This window comes from Pieris napi, chromosome 5 (genome assembly GCF_905475465.1).
Source record: "Pieris napi chromosome 5, ilPieNapi1.2, whole genome shotgun sequence".
Lineage (NCBI taxonomy): Eukaryota > Metazoa > Arthropoda > Insecta > Lepidoptera > Pieridae > Pieris > Pieris napi.
In genome coordinates, this window is record NC_062238.1 from 8,831,366 (window position 1) to 8,857,308 (window position 25,943).

Here is a 25,943-nt window from a genome sequence, read left to right on the forward strand (position 1 = left end):
ACCTTTGTCATATTTGGACACCTTGGTTGCTAATAGATTACTCTTATAACTTATTACGGTATCATGTAGAAAAAAATTCAGAGTAAGACTAAATCATAAGGGTGACTACTGACTAGTCTTAGTCAAATTCAATATATTTGCTATACACGAGAAATCATCTTAATCTCGACTCAATCTGAGGATTATAGCGTATATTTATTTTTAAGTCCTGTCACTATATTGTTTGATTAAATATTTATCAAACAACAAATCCAGCGACTATGGAAATTGAATTCAGCGCATTTTAATTGACTGGAAAAACTTCTGTGAAAGTCCCGTCCCATTTGTTTAAATGTTGAAAGTATACTCAAAGGGCCACTTACGAAGTCTTCTTCATAGGTATCAAATCCTTTGTTATTCTTAATGGGTAAAGTAGACTTATGAGGCGCATATTGAAGACATGTATAGTTGTCACATACGTAATTATCTAAAGATGTTACAATTTTCACTTGCAAATTATTTGTTGGTTTTTTATCCTGAAAAATAAAAAAAATTATATTAATTTTACTAGTATGAAGTGGTTGTTTTTATACAATAAATAACAATAAACTTTTTATTTCTTGTTAATGTTACAGTAAATAAATAATAATATAATAAGTATAAGTAATAAATGTTACAGTGGTATTTTTGTATATTGTGGATTATTTTAAGTTACTTAAATTAGATTAATAATGGCAAAAATTGTTTTTAGAGTTTATCCTATTTTGGGTAAGTGCCTTATCCATTCGTTTCAATATTTCCTGGTTTTAGTTTGGTGCAGCCACACTATATGCCCGCGTCATCAACGAGATCATCCGGCCACCTTCGCCGCGATCTGCCAAAGCTTCTTTTCGTAAGGTCCAACGTTTTGCTGCTCATATTATTACGAGTATATAACGTTATCTTGTATTTTTATAAGCAACTGTTTGCAGTTTGTCATATTCACTAGTTATTTTGTCTATATTAACGTTGAAACTGGCTCGTGTACTTTCTTTGTTGAGAGATTCTATCATTAATTGTTTGTCGTAAGCTGTTTCGAGTAATAAAACTAGATTCTTGGTATATTTCGGTTGAAAGTAGGGACATCACGTTGTAACAGCAGATTTTATATAGTCACATAGCAAATTTTATTTAAAATACTAACCTTGTATTACCTCAGTAGGTATATCTCTATGTACGAAATACAATAATTAATAATCAATTTAAAAGCAACCGATAAGTAACTAAAAGACAATCCTAATCTACATATAATTAATATTTATCGCGGCGTTAGCGTGGTTCCATTCTTTTTTCGAATTGACAGGCAATAAAACATTTCTGTATTTGATGTTATTACCATAATGAAAAAACGGTCTGGCACCTCTTGAAAGCACATTTAAGTTTTAGTGACATTCTAGAATACGGGCCTTCGACTTACTGGTTTTGCATCACTGTACAAGTTTAATCTGTGCACATAGAAAAATATACCATAGATGCCGATATTTGAACGCAGAACCTTAGGGTTGACTGTCAAACGTGTAATTCACTAATCTAACATCGATTTGAAATGTTGCACTAACCCCTTTGAGCTTCCATCCAAAGGCTAATAAATTTTCAGCAGGTATAGTTTCAGCTGTGGGAAGTTCAATCGGTAACACGAGTTTGCTGTACGATATATCCTCTTTAGTCTTCAAAAGCGCAAAGAAATACGCGAAATCCATGTAATCGTAGTTCGGGTGAACTTTTATTTTCTTTACGTGAACACTTAAAGCCTTTGAATCTGTTTTGTCAACTGTTCCCATGACAACAAGCAGGTCCTTCGGTTGTTTACTGGAAACAGTTATATTTGTTACACTTTAAACTTCGTGCTATCTAGATATATCTATAAAAGATATATATATATATATATATATATATATATTTATATACATATATTCGAGAATAGTTCAGACTATTACCTAAACTATTTATTTTTTAAGTTAATATTTAATCATTTCAGTGATATATGCCGTCAATGCCAAAGAAGTTTTAATTCAATCGCGCGTAAAGGTTACACACACACACTTTTGACGTGACAACGTCTTATTAATCGATGGAGCCGGCTGCACGCACGAAAAAACATGAATCATGCGGCGTTACCTCGCTCTGAGGCGTTTTATTTAAGGCTTGAAGTGCAATCGAGAGCGCGAAGCGACAGAGAGGCACAATCAGACTCCGCGCTCTTCAGCGTTCGACATCTGTCTCTCTCCTACTTGATTGAGCGATTAATGACGTTGTCACGTTCAACTATCGTCAGTAAACCGACTTAACAGACAACCGTTTTTTTTAATCAAGAAGAGTGCAAAAAGAAATGTTTTTTGACGTGACAACGTCTTATAAATCGATGGAGCCGGCTGCACGCACGAAAAAACATGACTCATGCGGCGTTACTTCGCTCTGAGACGTTCCATTTAAGGCTTGAGTGCAAGCGAGAGCGCGAAGCGATAGAGAGGCACAATCGGACTCCGCGCTCTTCAGCGTTCGACATCTGTCTCTCTCCTACTTGAGTGAGCGATTAATGACGTTGTCACGTTCAACTATCGTCAGTAAACCGACTTAACAGACAACCGTTTTTTTTTATCAAGAAGAGTGCAAAAAGAAATGTTTTTTTGACGTGACAACGTCTTATAAATCGATGGAGCCGGCTGCACGCACGAAAAAACATGACTCATGCGGCGTTACTTCGCTCTGAGACGTTCCATTTAAGGCTTGAAGTGCAAGCGAGAGCGCGAAGCGATAGAGAGGCACAATCGGACTCCGCGCTCTTCGGCGTTCGACATCTGTCTCTCTCCTACTTGAGTGAGCGATTAATGACGTTGTCACGTTCAACTATCGTCAGGAAACCGAATTTACAGACAACCGATTTTTTTTAATTTTTTGCTTTATATTATTGCAGTAAATATTTTAAATGTCTCTCTGCCTACAACTTAGCAAATAGAAAATAATGTTACAGCATGCCCAGGCATAAAGTGGAGATATACATACCAATATAGCTATGGCTTAGCTTAGCTTATTTAATTATGTTACAAATACATACTCATAAACAAATTGCGGAGATGTCAAAACCCAATTGCCACGTAATATTGTACCACTATAAATGTGATTGCCTGCCTCTTTGATAGACACTACATATGGAACCTTTTCCCTTGAAATATCTTTGGCCTCCACAAAATTAACAAGAAATTTCAAAAATCACGATTGTTTTTTTAAAATAACGATATTGAAATAATCTATTTAGATCGTATCCAGGGATGTGTTGGATATGTTTTTTGACAATTTAATATAAAAAAATACAAAACATTTATATTAAAAGTCGAACTCTTCCTTAAATTAGATTAAACGAGAATCCCCTAAATTAAATTATAATAACCGTTTTGCATTATGTTTATCCCTATTAAAATTATATTACCATTTAATAGACCATGAAAATAAAAATAAATGTTCATAAAAAGAAAGCCCATTGGTGCACAGCCGGGAATCGAACCTACGACCTCAGGGCTGAGAGTCGCACCCTGAAAACACTAGGCCAACAATCAACATTGCTGCTGCATATATAGACTATAATATTTCCCGATATTTTTTCATCTAGGTATTTTGAAACGAATTGACATCTTTAATAAACTGAACATGTTTACACGTCGTCCAAGGAATGATATAATTAAAAAAGTGTATTTTATTCTAGAAGTGACATAATGACAAGTTAAATTAAAAATGATGACCAAGATGACTGCCAGCAACGCAATAAATAGCACCGACGACTTCAACATTGTAAAACCAAAAACCATTGTACGTATAGTACGAATGTTTTCAGCTTTTATAACAATAAAAATTATAAAAAAGAGGTTCAAATAATTATTATTTTAATTAAACAAAGGCAGATAAAGTCGTATATGGATAATGTTCAAATAATAATAAACATATTTAATTTTTAATACTTTACTTGTTTATTTTATTTTTCATCCTCATGTTTTGACTCTTTCTGTCAAATTGTGTCTGCGCTATGATGGAAAGAGACAGATGGATACTTTAGTTAAAACCGGGCGATTAACGTAAATAGGGGGTTATGTTATTGATCAGCATATATTGCAATGCTACTGGCGTGCATAATTTACATTCCATTTTATATTATTAGTAATCAAGACCAAGAATGAAGTAAGAAAGAGAGGAGAAGAGAAGAGGCGACGCGCTTGACGTCGTGTTTCAGGAGGTATTTCGTACTGTAAGTAATTGACTTCCGTATTACGCTAAAATCATTAAAAATAATGGTTATTAACTTCGAATGCTTGTTACCAAACAAAATTATCGCAAACACGACACCGATCTTTTGTGTAACATTTTCACACTCCGTACCTTGAATTTAACACGCTGTCGCAAGACGTCGATAGCCTGATGAATTACCTATATAAAGATTTATCTATATAATATATGTATTTTAAAATAAATATGATATCAGTTAGTGTTATATGACTTTATATAGGTAATCATCGAAACAATAGACGAAGATATATTTTATAGAAAATAATTATTTTAATGATAAGTATATTCGACAAAAAAACAGTAGGTATGAAATATTGAAGTCGTTTAAAAGGAATTTATTTAAAGCAAATGAGTGATTACGTCATTTCTACATATATATAATATATTCGTAAATATTCCTTACTATCGTTAACTACATTTACTAAATAAAATGCTCGACTGTAGATCATGATCCTGGATACGATTACAGAAAGGATCCGAAAAGAAACTCCAATTATCTATCCAGCAAAAAATTTGACGTGTCGGATATCATCGTAATCTGAGGGTCAACTTGTTCGCATACAGTATTATTATTAAAACGGTATCACAAAATTAGTCAAAGTCAAGATATACCTGGATGATGTGGAGAATAAGGATTTTAATTCGCAAACATCACAAAATTACAAGTTCTATAAAAGTTTACAAGTAGAAAAACGTTTCTTTGTGATATGTAAAGAAAAGTCAGATTTTTTTGGGAGCGCGTAAAACCTTGGCCTCAGATTTCGATTTAGTTTCTTGATGAATTGAGTCTGAGTTTAAGCCTGATTTTCTGATCAAAGGCCGGTTTTCTCACGTCGTTTTCCCTCGTCCAACGAGCATCAATTAAACTATAAAAAAATGCAGTGGCGAGTTAAGTTCGCTGGTTTTGCTGTATATGTTAAATGAAATACTTTATTTGAAGCTGGGTAACAACCAGTTTATAATATGGGCTTATATCTAACACAACATTAGGGGTAGTGGAGAAGCGTCGCTGAGAAAAGTTAACATGGCTTATCTTATGCCGCATTCAGTCGACCTTCTTGGACATCATCGGAAACGAGAATATTAAATTACAATTTATAAGTGTGGTTACTAAAGGGCTCGTTTTGGCTTCAAGTGTGCGATGATTGCCTACATTTTGTTTACGCTTCTACTTATTTACTAAAATATATATATGTAACTTAACTAATGTTAGGTTACATAACTCTAAAAAAAATATAGAAAATAATCTCTGATGCAAAAATAACCTGCTGCTGCTAATGAATAACTGTACTATTATAATAATTCTGATTTTGTTTTTACAGAATCTTTAGCCTCCTCATTCCTCCTTGATCCACCTTTTTTTCAAAATGCACATATCAGTATACAATATAAACAAAATCTACATAATAATAACAATAGAGATAATAACTCTACACCCTCACAATTTTCGGCAACAATCACTAACGAATAATTTGCGTAAATTAACAAATGGTAGAGGTATTTATGTTTCAAGCTTTCAACAATGCAGCCGTTGTAATAATTTAACACCGACTCGACTTTCCGGACGTTAGTAGTCGAATTTTTTGGACAAAGACGTGCTGGCTAGCTCACGATGTTTCCCTTCACCATAGTAAAACCTTTGAATTACATAAAAATTACGGCTTTTCATTAGCACAGCCGTGATTTGTACGACCGGAGGATAAAAGTCACAATTCTCAGAAATGTGTTGTTTCGTCGTCAAAAAATGAAAAAAAAACAAAAGATCATCGAGATATATACGAGATCATCCGGCCACCTTCGCCGCCGTCTGCCAACGCTTTTTGTAATGTCCATCGTTATGCTGCACATATTCTATAACGTTCTCTTGTATTTTTATAAGCAACTTTTTGCAGTTTGTCATAGTTTGGTTATATTCACGTTGAAACTAAGTCAGTTTCAACGTGAACGCGTACTTTCTTAGTTGAAAGATTCTATCATTACTTGTTAGTCGTAAGCTGTTTCAAATAATAAAACTACACCAGCGAAAGTCGAAACCGCACGATGTGCAAGTAATTAAAAAATCCTTATCTACAAATATTAATATGTATCGCGGAGTTCCTAACTAATTTGAACATGTATAGGTATAAAACATGGATTACAGTTAGTACGATATTTGTTGATACGGCTACCGTTCTTTTTACACTCGTTTCCGATGATGTCCAAGAAGGTCGACTGCACTTGCATTGAAGTGTCACTTACATTTATAAACCCTTAGATAAACCATGTTACCTTTTGTTAGCGACGCTTCTCCACTACCCCTAATTTTGTGTTAGATATGAGCCCATATTTTAAATTGGTTGTTACCCAGCTTCAAACAAAGTATTTCATTTAACATATACAGCAAACACCACCGAACTTAACTCGCCACTGCATTTTTTTATATTTTAATTGATGCTCGTTGGATGAGGCAAAACGTCGTGGGTAAACCGGCCTTTGATCTGAAAATCAGGCATAAACTCAGACTCAATTCATCAAGAAACTAATAGCTGAGGCCAAGGTTTTACGCGCTGCCAAAAAAATCTCTGACTTTTCTATGCATATAATATCACAAACAAACGTTTTTCTACGTAAACTTTTATAGAACTTGTAATTTTGTGATGTTTGCCAATTAAAATCCTTATTCTCCACATCATCCAGGTATATCTTGACTTTGACTATTTTTTTGATACGGTTTTAATAATACTGTATGCGAACAAGTTGACCCTCAGATTACGATGATATCTGACACGACAAAATTTTAGCTGGATAATTGGGGTTTTTTTTTCGGATCCATGCTGTAATCGTACCCAGGACCATGATCTACAGTCGAGCATGTTATTTAGTAAATGTAGTTAGCGATAGTAAGGAATATTTACGAAACTACCTATGTAGAAATGACGTAATCACACATAAGCTTCAAATAAATTCCTTTTGACTTCAATATTTCATACTGCTTTTTTTTCGAATATACTTATCATTAAAATAATTATTTTCTACAAATATTATCTTAGGTTTTGACATCACGAATGGACGTTTTACAATCAGGCCGACGTGGCGTATCAGGTGCCGAAGACGTCTTGCCTACACAAAATGTTGTCTGACTTTTGCGGTATGGGGATTTTTTTAAATTAGTTTTGTAACAGTAAGACATCAAGTGGACAATTAAAGCATGACCAATAGATGTAGTTTAATTTATCAAAATGCAAAGTTATATCGTTCTCGAGAGTGCGTTTCACGACTCGATACAATTCTACCATTAGTGGTGTAGCGTCGGTTAGAGTTTCAGAGGTAAAAGATCAAGAGTATATTTTAAGGTGGGTCTTGGACCCTAAAAGACTTATTGTATGTATAAAAGACGTTATTTAACTGAAACGATTTTTTAAGTAAAATTCACATTAATTGAGCTTGCATACAACATTAATTTTTGCTTTTTCGTTCGTCTTTTGCATTGCAATGGATGCTGACCTGTTAGTCTGCTGATATTAATTTAATTTTTTACCAAGAAAAAGATAAACAAAATGGTATCTTAAGGTAAACAAAATCGGAATTTTTTCAAGCATATTTTATTAGAATTATTTTAGTCCTATTGTTTCACATTATTATACAAAGTTTAGTCTGAAGTTAGTGTTTTTGCTCGTAGCAGTTCTTACTTTGGTATAACTCTGTGAAGAAACCTTAGAAAAATAAAATAAATTTCATTTCGAAAAAATAATTTGCGTAAAATGGTAGAGGTAATTTACGTTTCTAGCTTTCAAAAATGCAGCCGTTGTCTATACTAATATTATAAAGAGGAAATAGGCTCCGAAACTACTGGACCGATTTCAAAAATTATTTCACCGTTGGCAAGCTACACTATTCCCGAGTGACATAGGCTATGTTTCATTTTCAAAAAAGATTAGGGATGCTTACTAAAACTTGAATAATCTAACCCAAGGTGTAAAAAAATAAACAAAAAACTTCCTTCAATCGTGTGCGCTGCGAAAACTATTAATGATAGAACAAAATAATGTATTACAATTTTTCAGGACACATCACTATCTATAAAAAATGTCTCGACAGCATGGTTCTATCTTTTATAGTTACGCCTTATCAAAATAATTACCAACGTTTCGCATAAGCTACAATTTAATGGCATAACCACCAAAAAAGCATGGTGGATTGGTGTTCTCCTGCCTTTTCTCTTGAATAGTTTACTACTATGTATTTAAATCTTAGCCACAGCAACGCTTGGCCGAGTCTACTAGTAGCAAATAATTTAACACCGACTCGTGTTCTTAACTTGGAACGCACGTTTTTTTCATAAGAACACAAATGTTTAAAGAACGGCTTTATCGCTATAATTATTTTTTATATTATATTTATAAACATGGTATTTTTTATTATTTGATACGTATTACGTAGTTTGATTGAAGCACAATAACAACTTCCTGTATTATTATGCTTGAAGCATGCTTAAAATGTTTAAAGAAGGAAGGGCAGTATCTTTATAAGAGCAAGTGGTTACTTATTAGGTTAATATGGTTCAGTTTAGTCTATTTCACTTAGAATTTTTGCTTCGCATTATGTAGGTTCTGGCCAAAAGAGGATTTCCGAACCAATTCGACTTAAGGTATAGAGAAGTCAGTCAGCTATCCGGACACTAATAGTCAAATTATTGGGTCTAAGACGTACCGGTTTCCTCACGATGTTTCCCTTCACCGTAGGAAAACGTTTGAATTGGCAATAATTATTGGCACAGCAGTGATTTGAATGACCGGCAGGTAAAAGTTACAATTCTCAGAAATGTGTTAAGTTCCGTTGTCAAGTAACGAAAAAAAAAATAAGATGCTTAAAGAAAACACTTTATTTAACGGTTTGAAGCTATGTATTATTATAAACTTATAATTATTTTACATAATTTTAAATTTTACCCGACGTTTCGCGTGCTTTACAGCGTGAGTGGTCACTGTGACTGAAGACAAAAGGTGTTGATTGTCAAAAAGTATCACTGCTGTAGAAAAGGTTATATATGTATTTGTTTCCCCGGACTTGAAATCGACTAAGAGATGAAGGATTTAGGGAGATGAAATTTAAAATTATGTAAAATAATTGTAAGTATATAATGATACATAGCTTCAATCCGTTAAAAAAAGTGTTTTCTTTAAGTTATGTTAATAAAAGACAATAATATATAAGATGCTTTTAGTAATTTTAATTGTTTTAATGTATAAAAATTATACATAATTTTGTATATCTTAATAATTGTCCTTTAACATTTCATTAATCCATGTTAATCCCTCGTAAACTTTTGCACATAATCCCGAACGTTTTGGATCAGTAGGCTTTGACACTATTTGGATGACTCCCACAATTTGTTTGTTCTTGTTAACTACTGGCCCTCCGATGTCACTCTAAAAGAAAATATTATGTTAGTAACGCAGTACACATAAGCAAAAACAGATAAAATTAACTATTTTATATGAACCCAATAATTCTAAGAACGTTGTTTAACAGGTTTTACAACGTTCTTGAAACGTTTTAACACATCACCTTTGTCATATTTGGACACCTTGGTTGCTAATAGATAACTCTAATAACTTATTACGGTATCATGTAGAGAAAAATTCAGAGTAAGACTACAACATAATATGTGTGATTAGTGTTTGTCAAATTCAATATATTTGCTATACACGAGAAATCATCTTAATCTCGACTCAATCTGAGTATTATAGCGTATATTTATTTTTAAGTCCTGTCACTATATTGTTTGATTAAATATTTATCAAACAACAAATCCAGCGACTATGGGAATTGAATTCAGCGCATTTTAATTGGCTGGAAAAACTTGCTGTGAAAGTCCCGTCCCATTTGTTTGAATATTGAATGTATACTCAAAGGGCTACTTACGAAGTCTTCTTCATAGGTATCAAATTCTTTGTTATTCTTAATGGCTAAAGTAGACTTATGAGGCTCATATTGAACACAATGATAGTCGCCACATACGTATTTTTCTAAAGATGTTACATTTTTCACTAGTAAATTATTTGTTGGTTTTTTATCCTGAAACATAAACAATTTTATATTAATTTTACTAGTATGAAGTGGTTGTTTTTATACAATAAATAACAATAACCTTTTGTATTTATTTTTAATGTTACAGTAAATAAATAATAATATAATATAAGTAATAAATGTTACAGTGGTATTTTTGTATGTTGTGGATTATTTTAAGTTACATAAATTAGATTAATAATGGCAAAAATTGTTTTTAGAGTTAATCCCATCTTGGGTAAGTGCCTTTTCCATTCGTTTCAATATTGCCAGGTTTTAGTTTGGTGCAGCCACACTATCTGCCCGCGTCATAAACGAGATCATCCGGCCACCTTCGCCGCGGAATGCCAATGCTTATTTTCGTAATGTCCATCGTTATACTGCACGAGTATATAACGTTATCTTTTATTTTTACTAGCAACTGTTTGCAGTTTGTCATATTCACTAGTTATTTTGTCTATATTAACGTTGAAACTGGCTCGTGTGCTTTCTTAGTTCAGAGATTCTATCATTAATTGTTTGTCGTAAGCTGTTTCGAGTAATAAAACTAGATTCTTGGTATCTTTCGGTTGAAAGTAGGGGCATCACGTTGTAACAGCAGTTTTTATATTGTCACATAGCAAATTTTATTTAATACTAACCTTGTATTACCACAGTAGGTATAGCTCTATGTACGAAATACAATAATTAATAATCAATTTAAAAGCAATCGATAAGTAACTAAAAGACAATCCTAATCTATATATAATTAATATTTATCGCGGCGTTAGCGTGGTTCCCAACTCAAATTTGAACACTTACAGGTATAAAACATGGATTGTAATTAGTACGGTGTATGTTGATACGGCTACCATTGTTTTAAGCGAAATATCATCGCGAATGGACGTTTTATCATTGATATACAAAAAACCCAAGATGCACAGTCTCGAATAAAAGTAACGCTCGAAAGTGTCCCGAAACACTATTTCTGTCCCTTTCTATAACAGTATGTCTATAACAGTATATGTTACAAGCATATATTATTGCAAAATCAACCTTACGCGAATTGCTTAAAGTTGTTATTACAACGCAGTGTATACGTACTTAAATAAATAAAATTTTACGACCGACCGTGGTCGGTAGGACAAGGTATTGAGTGGAGTCGAACATGACTTTTTTATTTACAACTATTTAACATAATTTTACTCATTTTTTGAAGACGTTTTTTTGACGTTGAGTGTGCATCTTGGGTTTTTTGTATATCAATGCGTTTTATAATCAGACTAAATTTGTTCGTGATACAACATTGTCAAGACAAATATGACGTGGCGTGTCAATTGCCGCAGACCGATACTCCTTGCTACGTCTTGCCTACACAAAATGGTGTCAAGCCCCTTTGCAGTTATGGTAGTATCTTTCAATCTAAATATATTAAACAAAGTCATGTTAGTCCGATGTTAGTTATCTCTTTTTTGGTGGATTATTCTCCGCTCCGAATAGCAGAATAAGTAAAATATCGGTGTAAAACTGCCATTATTTTTTCGCAATGACAGGCAATAAAACATTTCTGTATTTCTGACACCTCTTGAAAGTAAATTTAAGTTTTAGTGACATAGAATACGGGCCTTCGACTTACTGGTTTTGCATCACTGTACAAGTATAATTTGCGCAAGTAGAAAAATATACCATAGTTGCCGATATTTTAACGCAGAACCTTAAGGGTTGACTGTCAAACGTGTAAGTCACTAATCTAACATCGATTTGATGATAGTTGCACTAACCCCTTTGAGCTTCCATCCAAAGGCTAATAAATTTTCAGCCGGTTTAGTTGGAGCTGTGGGAAGTTCAATCGGTAACACGAGTTTGCTGTACGATATATCCTCTTTAGTCTTCAAAAGCGCAAAGAAATACGCGAAATCCATGTAATCGTAGTTCGGGTGAACTTTTATTTTTTTTACATGAACACTTAAAGCCTTTGAATCTGTTTTGTCAACTGTTCCCATGACAACAAGCAGGTCCTTCGGTTGTTTACTGGAAACAGTTATATTTGTTACACTTTAAACTTCGTGCTATCTAGATATTTCTATAAAAGAGATATGTATATATATATTCGAGAATAGTTCAGACTATTAGAATTGAAAATTTGAAAGATTACAATTATATGTATTTTGATTATTTTTTTTAAGTTTGAAATTTTGTATTTTAGGTGTGTGTACTGGACGTCTGTCGGGTCCGCTCCTAAACTACTTAACCGATTTCAATCAAATTTACACACATACTTATTGATTTATTACTTTTAAAATAAGACATTTGATAATAAATTTTCTGACGATTGCGACATTCTATAATATTCAATAACAACGTTATATTGACATTTGCTGATCTAACCTTCGTATTTGAATAATCTTTGTAAAACACATAAATACCTAATAAATATAATTAAATTATAATATGATATTTATTATTTACTTCACTTTATTTATAATGGCAACTATTTATTATTTAAGTTAATATTTAATCATTTCAGTGATATGTATATGCCGTCAATGCCAAAGACGTTTTACTTCAATCGCGCGTAAAGGTTACACGCACACACTTTTTTTATCAAGAAGAGTGCAAAAAGAAATGTTTTTTTTTTTTTAATTTTTTGCTTTATATTATTGCAGTAAATATAGTAAATGTCTCTCTGCGTACAACTTAGCACATAGGAAATAATGTTAAAGCAAGCCTAGGCATAAAGTGGAGATATACAAACCAATATAACTATTGCTTAGCTTAGCTTATTTAATTATGATACAAATACATACTCATAAACAAATTGCGGAGATGTCAAAACCCAATTGCCACGTAATATTGTACCACTACAAATGTGATTGTCTGCCTCTTTGATAGACACTACATATGGAACCTTTTCCCTTGAAATATATTTGGCCTCCACTAAAAAAAATTAACAAGAAATTTCAAAAATCACGATTGTTTTTTAAAATAACGATATTGAAATAATTTATTTAGATCGTATCCAGGGATGTGTTGAATATGTTTTTTGACAATTTAAAATACAAAACATATATTAAAAGTCGAACTCTTCCTTAAATTAGATTAAACAAGAATCCCCTAAATTAAATTATAATAACCGTTTTGCATTATGTTTATCCCTATTAAAATTATATCACCATTTAATAGACCATAGAAATAAAAATAAATGTTCATAAAAATAAAGCCCATTGGTGCACAGCCGGGAATCGAACCCACGACCACAGGGCGGAGAGTCGCACCCTGAAAACACTAGGCAAACAATCAACATTGCTGCAATATATATAGACTATAATATTTCCCGATATTTTTTCATCAAAGTGATTCGAAAACGAATTCACATCTTTAATAAACTGAACATGTTTTCACGTCGTCCAAGGAATGATATAATCAAAAAAGTATATTTTATTCTAATCATCTATAACATGACAAGTTAAATTAAAAATATCTTACCCAAGATGGCTGCCAGCAACGCAATAAATAGCACCGACGACTTCAACATTGTAAAACCAAACACCATTGTACGTATAGTACGAATGTTTTCAGTTTTTATAACAATAAAAATTATAAAAAAGAGGTTCGAATAATTACTTTTTTAATTAAACAAAGGCAGATAAAGTTGTATATAGATAATGTTCAAATAATAATAAACTTATTTAATTTTTAATACTTTACTTGTTTATTTTATTTTTCATCCTCATGTTTGACTCTTTCTGTCAAATTGGGTCTGCGCTATGATGGAAAGAGACATGGAAAATTTAGTTAAAACCGGGCAATTAACGTAAATAGGAACGCTAAACGCTGTCGCAAGACGTCGATAGCCTGACGAATTACCCATATAAAGATTTATCTATATAATATATGTATTTTTAAATAAATATGATATCAGTTAGTGTTATACGACTTTATATAGGTAATCATCGAAACAATAGACGAAATTAATATTTGTAGAAGTTAATTATTTTAATGATAAGTGTATTCGAAAAAAACAGTAGGTATGAAATATTGAAGTCGTTTAAAAGGAATTTATTTGAAGCATATGAGTGATTACGTCATTTCTACATAGGTAGATTCGTAAATATTCCTTACTATCGCTAACTACATTTACTAAATAAAATGCTCGACTGTAGATCATGATCCTGGGTACGATTACAGAATGGATCCGAAAAGAAACCCCAATTATCTATCCAGAATTATTTTTGACGTGGCGGATATCATCGTAATCTGAGGGTCAACTTGTTCGCAGACAGTATTATTATTAAAACGGTATCACAAAATTAGTCAAAGTCAAGATATACCTGGATGATGTGGAGAATAAGGATTTTAATTTGCAAACATCACAAAATTACAAGTTCTATAAAAGTTTACAAGTAGAAAAACGTTTCTTTGTGATATGTAAAGAAAAGTCAGATTTTTTTGGGAGCGCGTAAAACCTTGGCCTCAGATTTCGATTTAGTTTCTTGATGAATTGAGTCTGAGTTTAAGCCTGATTTTCTGATCAAAGGCCAGTTTTCTCACGTCGTTTTCCCTCATCCAACGAGCATCAATTAAAATATAATAAAATGCAGTGGCGAGTTAAGTTCGCTGGTGTTTGCTGTATATGGTAAATGAAATATTTTGTTTGAAGCTGGGTAACAACCAATTTAAAATATGGGCTTATATCTAACACAAAATTAGGGGTAGTGGAGAAGCGTCGCTGACAAAAGTTAACGTGTTTTTTTTTTTTTTTTTTTTAATATATTTATTCACAAAAAAGTTACACCTTAAATCAAACCATGCCCCGCAAAACTGCTTACGCAGTTTGACTGCAGGTGACTCGCCTTAAATAAACATAACTTCTAAATCACTAAATTACTAACACTGCTACTACAACTAATACTAATACACTTAATTTACATATAGGTTACAGCATATTTAACAAATGGTTTTTTTAATAAACCTTAGTAAATTAAATAATAAATAATTATTAAATAAGTTTTTATCTAATGCCGCATTGCCATGCCGAAGTGGGCAGGACGAGTGTGTAAACGTGATACTTTAATAAATATATCGCGTTTATAAATCTATAGGGTTTATAAATCTAAGTGACACTTCAATACAAGTGCAGTCGATCTTCTATAAGTGTGGTTACTAAAGGGCTCGTTTTGGCTTCAAGTGTATGATTGCCTACATTTTGTTTACGCTTCTACTTATTTACTAAAATATATAATGAAACTTAACTAATGTTAGGTTACATAACTCTAAAAAAATATAAAAAATAATCTCTGATGCAAAAATAACCTTCTGCTGCTAATGAATAACTGTACTATTATAATAATTCTGATTTTGTTTTTACAGAATCTTTAGCCTCCCCATTCCTCCTTGATCCACCTTTATTTCAAAATGCACATATCAGTATACAATATAAACAAAATCTACATAATAATAACAATAGAGATAATAACTCTACACCCTCGCAATTTACGGCAACAATCACTAACGAATAATTTGCGTACATAACAAATGGTAAAGGTATTTATGTGTCAAGCTGTCAACAATGCAGCCGTTGTAATAATTTAACACCGACTCGACTTTCCGGACATTAGTAGTCGATTTTTTTGGACAAAAATGTGCTGGCTAGCTCACGATGTTTCCCTTCACCGTTAAACCTTTGAATTACATAAAAATCACGGCTATTCATTAGCACAGCCGTGATTTGTACGACCGGAGGATTCACAATTCTCAGAATTGTGTTACGTTTCGTCGTCAAATAATGAAAAAAAATAAAAGATGCTTTTTATATTTTTAATTGTTTTAATATATGAAAATTATACAAAATTTTTTATATCTTAATAATTGTCCTTTAACATTTCATTAATCCATGATAATCCTTCGTAAACTCTTGCACATAATCCCGAACGTTTTGGATCAGTAGGCTTGGACACTATTTGGATGACTCCCACAATTTTTTTGTTCTCGTTAACTACTGGCCCTCCGATGTCACTCTAAAGGAAAATATTATGTTAGTAACGCAGTACACATTAGCAAAAACAGATAAAATTAACTACGTTGTTTAACAGGTTTTACAACGTTCTTGAAACATTTTAACACATCACCTTTGTCATATTTGGACACCTTGGTTGCTAATAGATTACTCTTATAACTTATTACGGTATCATGTAGAAAAAAATTCAGAGTAAGACTAAATCATAAGGGTGACTACTGACTAGTCTTAGTCAAATTCAATATATTTGCTATACACGAGAAATCATCTTAATCTCGACTCAATCTGAGGATTATAGCGTATATTTATTTTTAAGTCCTGTCACTATATTGTTTGATTAAATATTTATCAAACAACAAATCCAGCGACTATGGGAATTGAATTCAGCGCATTTTAATTGACTGGAAAAACTTCTGTGAAAGTCCCGTCCCATTTGTTTAAATGTTGAAAGTATACTCAAAGGGCCACTTACGAAGTCTTCTTCATAGGTATCAAATCCTTTGTTATTCTTAATGGGTAAAGTAGACTTATGAGGCGCATATTGAAGACATGTATAGTTGTCACATACGTAATTATCTAAAGATGTTACAATTTTCACTTGCAAATTATTTGTTGGTTTTTTATCCTGAAAAATAAAAAAAATTATATTAATTTTACTAGTATGAAGTGGTTGTTTTTATACAATAAATAACAATAAACTTTTTATTTCTTGTTAATGTTACAGTAAATAAATAATAATATAATAAGTATAAGTAATAAATGTTACAGTGGTATTTTTGTATATTGTGGATTATTTTAAGTTACTTAAATTAGATTAATAATGGCAAAAATTGTTTTTAGAGTTTATCCTATTTTGGGTAAGTGCCTTATCCATTCGTTTCAATATTTCCTGGTTTTAGTTTGGTGCAGCCACACTATATGCCCGCGTCATCAACGAGATCATCCGGCCACCTTCGCCGCGATCTGCCAAAGCTTCTTTTCGTAAGGTCCAACGTTTTGCTGCTCATATTATTACGAGTATATAACGTTATCTTGTATTTTTATAAGCAACTGTTTGCAGTTTGTCATATTCACTAGTTATTTTGTCTATATTAACGTTGAAACTGGCTCGTGTACTTTCTTTGTTGAGAGATTCTATCATTAATTGTTTGTCGTAAGCTGTTTCGAGTAATAAAACTAGATTCTTGGTATATTTCGGTTGAAAGTAGGGACATCACGTTGTAACAGCAGATTTTATATAGTCACATAGCAAATTTTATTTAAAATACTAACCTTGTATTACCACAGTAGGTATATCTCTATGTACGAAATACAATAATTAATAATCAATTTAAAAGCAACCGATAAGTAACTAAAAGACAATCCTAATCTACATATAATTAATATTTATCGCGGCGTTAGCGTGGTTCCATTCTTTTTTCGAATTGACAGGCAATAAAACATTTCTGTATTTGATGTTATTACCATAATGAAAAAACGGTCTGGCACCTCTTGAAAGCACATTTAAGTTTTAGTGACATTCTAGAATACGGGCCTTCGACTTACTGGTTTTGCATCACTGTACAAGTTTAATCTGTGCACATAGAAAAATATACCATAGATGCCGATATTTGAACGCAGAACCTTAGGGTTGACTGTCAAACGTGTAATTCACTAATCTAACATCGATTTGAAATGTTGCACTAACCCCTTTGAGCTTCCATCCAAAGGCTAATAAATTTTCAGCAGGTATAGTTTCAGCTGTGGGAAGTTCAATCGGTAACACGAGTTTGCTGTACGATATATCCTCTTTAGTCTTCAAAAGCGCAAAGAAATACGCGAAATCCATGTAATCGTAGTTCGGGTGAACTTTTATTTTCTTTACGTGAACACTTAAAGCCTTTGAATCTGTTTTGTCAACTGTTCCCATGACAACAAGCAGGTCCTTCGGTTGTTTACTGGAAACAGTTAAGGTTATATTGAAATGTGCTAAACTAACCTTCGTATTTGAATAATCTTTGTAAAGCACATGAATAATAAATATAATTAAATTATAATATGATATTTATTATTTAATTCACTTCCCTTCACTTTATTTATAATGGCGACTATTTATTATTTAAGTTAATATTTAATCATTTCAGTGATATATGCCGTCAATGCCAAAGAAGTTTTAATTCAATCGCACGTAAAGGTTACACGCACACACTTTTGACGTGACAACGTCTTATTAATCGATGGAGCCGGCTGCACGCACGAAAAAACATGAATCATGCGGCGTTACCTCGCTCTGAGGCGTTCCATTTAAGGCTTGAAATGCAAGCGAGAGCGCGAAGCGACAGAGAGGCACAATCGGACTCCGCGCTCTTCAGCGTTCGACATCTGTCTCTCTCCTACTTGAGTGAGCGATTAATGACGTTGTCACGTTCAACTATCGTCAGGAAACCGAATTTACAGACAACCGATTTTTTTTTAATTTTTTGCTTTATATTATTGCAGTAAATATTTTAAATGTCTCTCTGCCTACAACTTAGCAAATAGAAAATAATGTTACAGCATGCCCAGGCATAAAGTGGAGATATACATACCAATATAGCTATGGCTTAGCTTAGCTTATTTAATTATGTTACAAATACATACTCATAAACAAATTGCGGAGATGTCAAAACCCAATTGCCACGTAATATTGTACCACTACAAATGTGATTGTCTGCCTCTTTGATAGACACTACATATGGAACCTTTTCCCTTGAAATATCTTTGGCCTCCACTAAAAAAAATTAACAAGAAATTTCAAAAATCACGATTGTTTTTTTTAAATAACGATATTGAAATAATCTATTTAGATCGTATCCAGGGATGTGTTGGATATGTTTTTTGACAATTTTATATAAAAAAATACAAAACATATATTAAAAGTCGAACTCTTCCGTAAATTAGATTAAACGAGAATCCCCTAAATTAAATTATAATAACCGTTTTGCATTACGTTTATCCCTATTAAAATTATATCACCATTTAATAGACCATAGAAATAAAAATAAATGTTCATAAAAATAAAGCCCATTGGTGCACAGCCGGGAATCGAACCCACGACCACAGGGCGGAGAGTCGCACCCTGAAAACACTAGGCAAACAATCAACATTGCTGCAATATATATAGACTATAATATTTCCCGATATTTTTTCATCAAAGTGATTCGAAAACGAATTGACATCTTTAATAAACTGAACATGTTTTCACGTCGTCCAAGGAATGATATAATCAAAAAAGTATATTTTATTCTAATCATCTATAACATGACAAGTTAAATTAAAAATATCTTACCCAAGATGGCTGCCAGCAACGCAATAAATAGCACCGACGACTTCAACATTGTAAAACCAAACACCATTGTACGTATAGTACGAATGTTTTCAGTTTTTATAACAATAAAAATTATAAAAAAGAGGTTCGAATAATTACTTTTTTAATTAAACAAAGGCAGATAAAGTTGTATATAGATAATGTTCAAATAATAATAAACTTATTTAATTTTTAATACTTTACTTGTTTATTTTATTTTTCATCCTCATTTCGTTTGACTCTTTCTGTCAAATTGGGTCTGCGCTATGATGGAAAGAGACATGGAAAATTTAGTTAAAACCGGGCAATTAACGTAAATAGGGGGTTATGTTATTGATATATTACATATATTGCAATGCTACTGGCGTGCATAATTTACATTCCATTTTATATTATTAGTAATCAAGACCAAGAATGAAGTAAGAAAGAGAGGAGAAGAGAAGAGGCGACGCGCTTGACGTCGTGTTTCAGGAGGTATTTCGTACTGTAATTGACTTCCGTATTACGCTAAAATCATTAAAAATAATGATTAAACTTCGATTGCCTGTTACCAAACAAAATTATCGCAAACACGACACCGATCTTTTGTGTAACATTTTCCCACTCCGTACCTTGAATTTAACACGCTGCCGCAAGACACGTCGATAGACTGACGAATTACCCATATAAAGATTTATCTATATAATATATGTATTTTAAAATAAATATGATATCAGTTAGTGTTATATGACTTTATATAGGTAATCATCGAAACAATAGACGAAGATATATTTTATAGAAAATAATTATTTTAATGATAAGTATATTCGACAAAAAAACAGTAGGTATGAAATATTGAAGTCGTTTAAAAGGAATTTATTTAAAGCAAATGAGTGATTACGTCATTTCTACATATATATAATATATTCGTAAATATTCCTTACTATCGTTAACTACATTTACTAAATAAAATGCTCGACTGTAGATCATGATCCTGGATACGATTACAGAAAGGATCCGAAAAGAAACTCCAATTATCTATCCAGCAAAAAATTTGACGTGTCGGATATCATCGTAATCTGAGGGTCAACTTGTTCGCATACAGTATTATTATTAAAACGGTATCACAAAATTAGTCAAAGTCAAGATATACCTGGATGATGTGGAGAATAAGGATTTTAATTCGCAAACATCACAAAATTACAAGTTCTATAAAAGTTTACAAGTAGAAAAACGTTTCTTTGTGATATGTAAAGAAAAGTCAGATTTTTTTGGGAGCGCGTAAAACCTTGGCCTCAGATTTCGATTTAGTTTCTTGATGAATTGAGTCTGAGTTTAAGCCTGATTTTCTGATCAAAGGCCGGTTTTCTCACGTCGTTTTCCCTCGTCCAACGAGCATCAATTAAACTATAAAAAAATGCAGTGGCGAGTTAAGTTCGCTGGTTTTGCTGTATATGTTAAATGAAATACTTTATTTGAAGCTGGGTAACAACCAGTTTATAATATGGGCTTATATCTAACACAACATTAGGGGTAGTGGAGAAGCGTCGCTGAGAAAAGTTAACATGGCTTATCTTATGCCGCATTCAGTCGACCTTCTTGGACATCATCGGAAACGAGAATATTAAATTACAATTTATAAGTGTGGTTACTAAAGGGCTCGTTTTGGCTTCAAGTGTGCGATGATTGCCTACATTTTGTTTACGCTTCTACTTATTTACTAAAATATATATATGTAACTTAACTAATGTTAGGTTACATAACTCTAAAAAAAATATAGAAAATAATCTCTGATGCAAAAATAACCTGCTGCTGCTAATGAATAACTGTACTATTATAATAATTCTGATTTTGTTTTTACAGAATCTTTAGCCTCCTCATTCCTCCTTGATCCACCTTTTTTTCAAAATGCACATATCAGTATACAATATAAACAAAATCTACATAATAATAACAATAGAGATAATAACTCTACACCCTCACAATTTTCGGCAACAATCACTAACGAATAATTTGCGTAAATTAACAAATGGTAGAGGTATTTATGTTTCAAGCTTTCAACAATGCAGCCGTTGTAATAATTTAACACCGACTCGACTTTCCGGACGTTAGTAGTCGAATTTTTTGGACAAAGACGTGCTGGCTAGCTCACGATGTTTCCCTTCACCATAGTAAAACCTTTGAATTACATAAAAATTACGGCTTTTCATTAGCACAGCCGTGATTTGTACGACCGGAGGATAAAAGTCACAATTCTCAGAAATGTGTTGTTTCGTCGTCAAAAAATGAAAAAAAAACAAAAGATCATCGAGATATATACGAGATCATCCGGCCACCTTCGCCGCCGTCTGCCAACGCTTTTTGTAATGTCCATCGTTATGCTGCACATATTCTATAACGTTCTCTTGTATTTTTATAAGCAACTTTTTGCAGTTTGTCATAGTTTGGTTATATTCACGTTGAAACTAAGTCAGTTTCAACGTGAACGCGTACTTTCTTAGTTGAAAGATTCTATCATTACTTGTTAGTCGTAAGCTGTTTCAAATAATAAAACTACACCAGCGAAAGTCGAAACCGCACGATGTGCAAGTAATTAAAAAATCCTTATCTACAAATATTAATATGTATCGCGGAGTTCCTAACTAATTTGAACATGTATAGGTATAAAACATGGATTACAGTTAGTACGATATTTGTTGATACGGCTACCGTTCTTTTTACACTCGTTTCCGATGATGTCCAAGAAGGTCGACTGCACTTGCATTGAAGTGTCACTTACATTTATAAACCCTTAGATAAACCATGTTACCTTTTGTTAGCGACGCTTCTCCACTACCCCTAATTTTGTGTTAGATATGAGCCCATATTTTAAATTGGTTGTTACCCAGCTTCAAACAAAGTATTTCATTTAACATATACAGCAAACACCACCGAACTTAACTCGCCACTGCATTTTTTTATATTTTAATTGATGCTCGTTGGATGAGGAAAAACGTCGTGGGTAAACCGGCCTTTGATCTGAAAATCAGGCATAAACTCAGACTCAATTCATCAAGAAACTAATAGCTGAGGCCAAGGTTTTACGCGCTGCCAAAAAAATCTCTGACTTTTCTATGCATATAATATCACAAACAAACGTTTTTCTACGTAAACTTTTATAGAACTTGTAATTTTGTGATGTTTGCCAATTAAAATCCTTATTCTCCACATCATCCAGGTATATCTTGACTTTGACTATTTTTTTGATACGGTTTTAATAATAATACTGTATGCGAACAAGTTGACCCTCAGATTACGATGATATCTGACACGACAAAATTTTTGCTGGATAATTGGGGTTTTTTTTCGGATCCATGCTGTAATCGTACCCAGGACCATGATCTACAGTCGAGCATGTTATTTAGTAAATGTAGTTAGCGATAGTAAGGAATATTTACGAAACTACCTATGTAGAAATGACGTAATCACACATAAGCTTCAAATAAATTCCTTTTAAACGACTTCAATATTTCATACTGCTTTTTTTTCGAATATACTTATTAAAATAATTATTTTCTACAAATATTATCTTAGGTTTTGACATCACGAATGGACGTTTTACAATCAGGCCGACGTGGCGTATCAGGTGCCGAAGACATCTTGCCTACACAAAGTGTTGTCTGACTTTTGCGGTATGGGGATTTTTTTTAATTAGTTTTGTAACAGTAAGACATCAAGTGGACAATTAAAGCATGACCAATAGATGTAGTTTAATTTATCAAAATGCAAAGTTTTATCGTTCTCGAGAGTGCGTTTCACGACTCGATACAATTTTACCATTAGTGGTGTAGCGTCGGTTAGAGTTTCAGAGGTAAAAGATCAAGAGTATATTTTAAGGTGGGTCTTGGACCCTAAAAGACTTATTGTATGTATAAGAGACGTTATTTAACTGAAACGATTTTTTAAGTAAAATTCACATTAATTGAGCTTGCATACAACATTAATTTTTGCTTTTTCGTTCGTCTTTTGCATTGCAATGGATGCTGACCAGTTAGTCTGCTGATATTAATTTAATTTTTTACCAAGAAAAAGATAAACAAAATGGTATCTTAAGGTAAACAAAATCGGAATTTTTTCAAGCATATTTTATTAGAATTATTTTAGTCCTATTGTTTCACATTATTATACAAAGTTTAGTCTGAAGTTAGCGTATTTGCTCGGAGCAGTTCTTACTTTGGTATAACTCTGTGAAGAAACCTTAGAAAAATAAAATAAATTTCATTTCGAAAAAATAATTTGCGTAAAATGGTAGAGGTATTTACGTTTCTAGCTTTCTAATTTCTACGGTCACTACTGGACAGATTTCAAACATTCTTTCACCGTTGGCAAGCTACACTATTCCCGAGTGACATAGGCTATGTTTCATTTTCAAAAAAATTAGGGATACTTACTAAAACTTGAATAATCTAACCCAAGGTGTAAAAAAATAAAAATAAAACTTCCTTCAATCGTGTGCGCTGCGAAAACTATTAACATTTAATTAATAGAACAAAATTATGTATTACAATTTTTAAGGACACATGATCTATAAAAAATGTCTCGACAGCATGTCTCTATCTTTTATAGTTACGTCACAATAAGCGTCCTTTTATTATTATTTTTTTATTAAAATACCACCGCTAGAGAAGGCTCTTTATTCGTACCTAGGTATTGATCCTTATCATAGTAATTACCAACGTTTCACATAAGCTACAATTTAATGGCATAATCACCAAAAAAGCATGGTGGATTGGTGTTCTCCTGCCTTATGTATTTAAATCTTAGCCACAGCAACGCTTGGCCGAGTCTACTAGTAGCAAATAATTTAACACCGACTCGTGTTCTTAACTTGTTGTCGGAACGCACGTTTTTTTCATAAGAATACAAATGTTTAAAGAACGGCTTTATCTCTATAATTATTTTTTATGTTATATTTACAAACATGGTATTTTTTATTATTTGATACGTATAACGTAGTTTGATTGAAGCACAATAACTAACTTCCTGTATTATTATGCTTATATAAAAAAATGTTTAAATAAGGAAAGGCAGTATCTTTATAAGAGTAAGTGGTTACTTATTAGGTTAATATGGTTCATTTGAGTCTATTTAACTTAGAAATTTTGCTTCGCATTACGTAGGTTCTGGCCAACAGAGGATTTTGGAACCAATTCGACTTAGGATATAGAGAAGTCAGTCAGCTTTCCGGACACTAATATTCAAATTTTTGGGTCTAAGACGTACCGGTTTCCTCAGGATGTTTCCTTTCACCGTAGGAAATTGTTTGAATTGGCAATAATTATTGGCACAGCTGTAATTTGTACGCACCACCGGAGGGTAAAAGTCGCAATACTCAGAAATGTGTAAGATCCGTCGTCAAATAAAGAAAAAAATATATAAGATGCTTTTTGTAATTTTAATTGTCTTGATGAACAAAAATTATACATTTTTATTTCAATAATTGTCCTTTAACATTTTATTAATCCATTGTAATCCATCGTAAACTCTTGCACATAATCCCGAAGGTTTTGTTGGAGGCTCGAACATTATTTGGATGACTCCCACAATTTGTTTGTTCTTGTTAACTACTGGCCCTCCGATGTCACTCTAAAAGAAAATTATATGTTAGTAACGCAGTACACATAAGCAAAAACAGATAAAATTTACTATTTTATATAAACCCAATAATTCTAAGAACGTTGTTTAACAGGTTTTACAACGTTCTTGGAACATTTTAACACATCACCTTTGTCATATTTGGACACCTTGGTTGCTAATAGATAACTCTTATAACTTATTACGGTATCATGTAGAGAAAAATTCAGAGTAAGACTAAATCATAAGGGTGACTAGTCTTTGTCAAATTCAATTTATTTATACACATAGCTATACACGGTAAATCATCTTAATCTCGACTTATTCTGAGGATTATAGCGTATATTTATTTTTTTAAGTCCTGTTACTATATTATTTGATTAAATATTTATCAAACAACAAATCCATCTACTATGGAAATTAAATTCAGCGCATTTTAATTGGCTGGAAAAACTTGCTGTGAAAGTCCCGTCCCATTTGTTTAAATGTTGAATGTATACTTAAAGGGCTACTTACGAAGTATTCTTCATCGGTATCAAATCCTTCGTTATTCTTAATAGCTAAAGCAGACTCATGAGGCGAAATTTTTGTACTTAGAGATGTTACATTTTTCACTTGTAATTTATTTGTTGGTTTTTTATCCTGAAAAATAAACATTTTTATATTAATTTTACTAGTATGAAGCGGTTG

General features: G+C 32.5%; 1 protein-coding gene and 1 long non-coding RNA gene across 9 annotated transcripts in view; both read right to left on the reverse strand.

Annotated features, from left to right (window-relative positions):
• LOC125049426 (trypsin-4-like) overlaps positions 1–25,943 on the reverse strand; it is a 42,317-nt gene that overhangs the window by 319 nt on the left and 16,055 nt on the right. For 2 of the 8 annotated variants that reach the window (XM_047648713.1, XM_047648711.1), the window contains exons 4-5: positions 25,770–25,895; positions 16,167–16,337 (exon numbers count right to left, since the gene is read on the reverse strand). In XM_047648713.1, coding sequence (XP_047504669.1) covers positions 16,182–16,337; positions 25,770–25,895 — 282 coding nt within the window. In that variant the 3' untranslated portion in view covers positions 16,167–16,181. Of the gene's footprint in view, positions 1–9,510; positions 9,702–10,197; positions 10,351–12,101; positions 12,352–13,127; positions 13,258–13,806; positions 13,934–16,161; positions 16,338–16,808; positions 16,962–18,023; positions 18,274–18,955; positions 19,086–19,643; positions 19,766–25,055; positions 25,266–25,769; positions 25,896–25,943 lie in introns of those variants that run through there. The other 6 variants (XM_047648706.1, XM_047648707.1, XM_047648709.1 and 3 more) reach the window with 6 other exon arrangements.
• Positions 1,577–3,201, reverse strand: LOC125049432. The gene is made up of 2 exons (XR_007117004.1): positions 3,074–3,201; positions 1,577–1,827 (listed from the first exon to the last, which is right to left on the reverse strand). It is a non-coding gene; the product is annotated as an uncharacterized LOC125049432 (long non-coding RNA).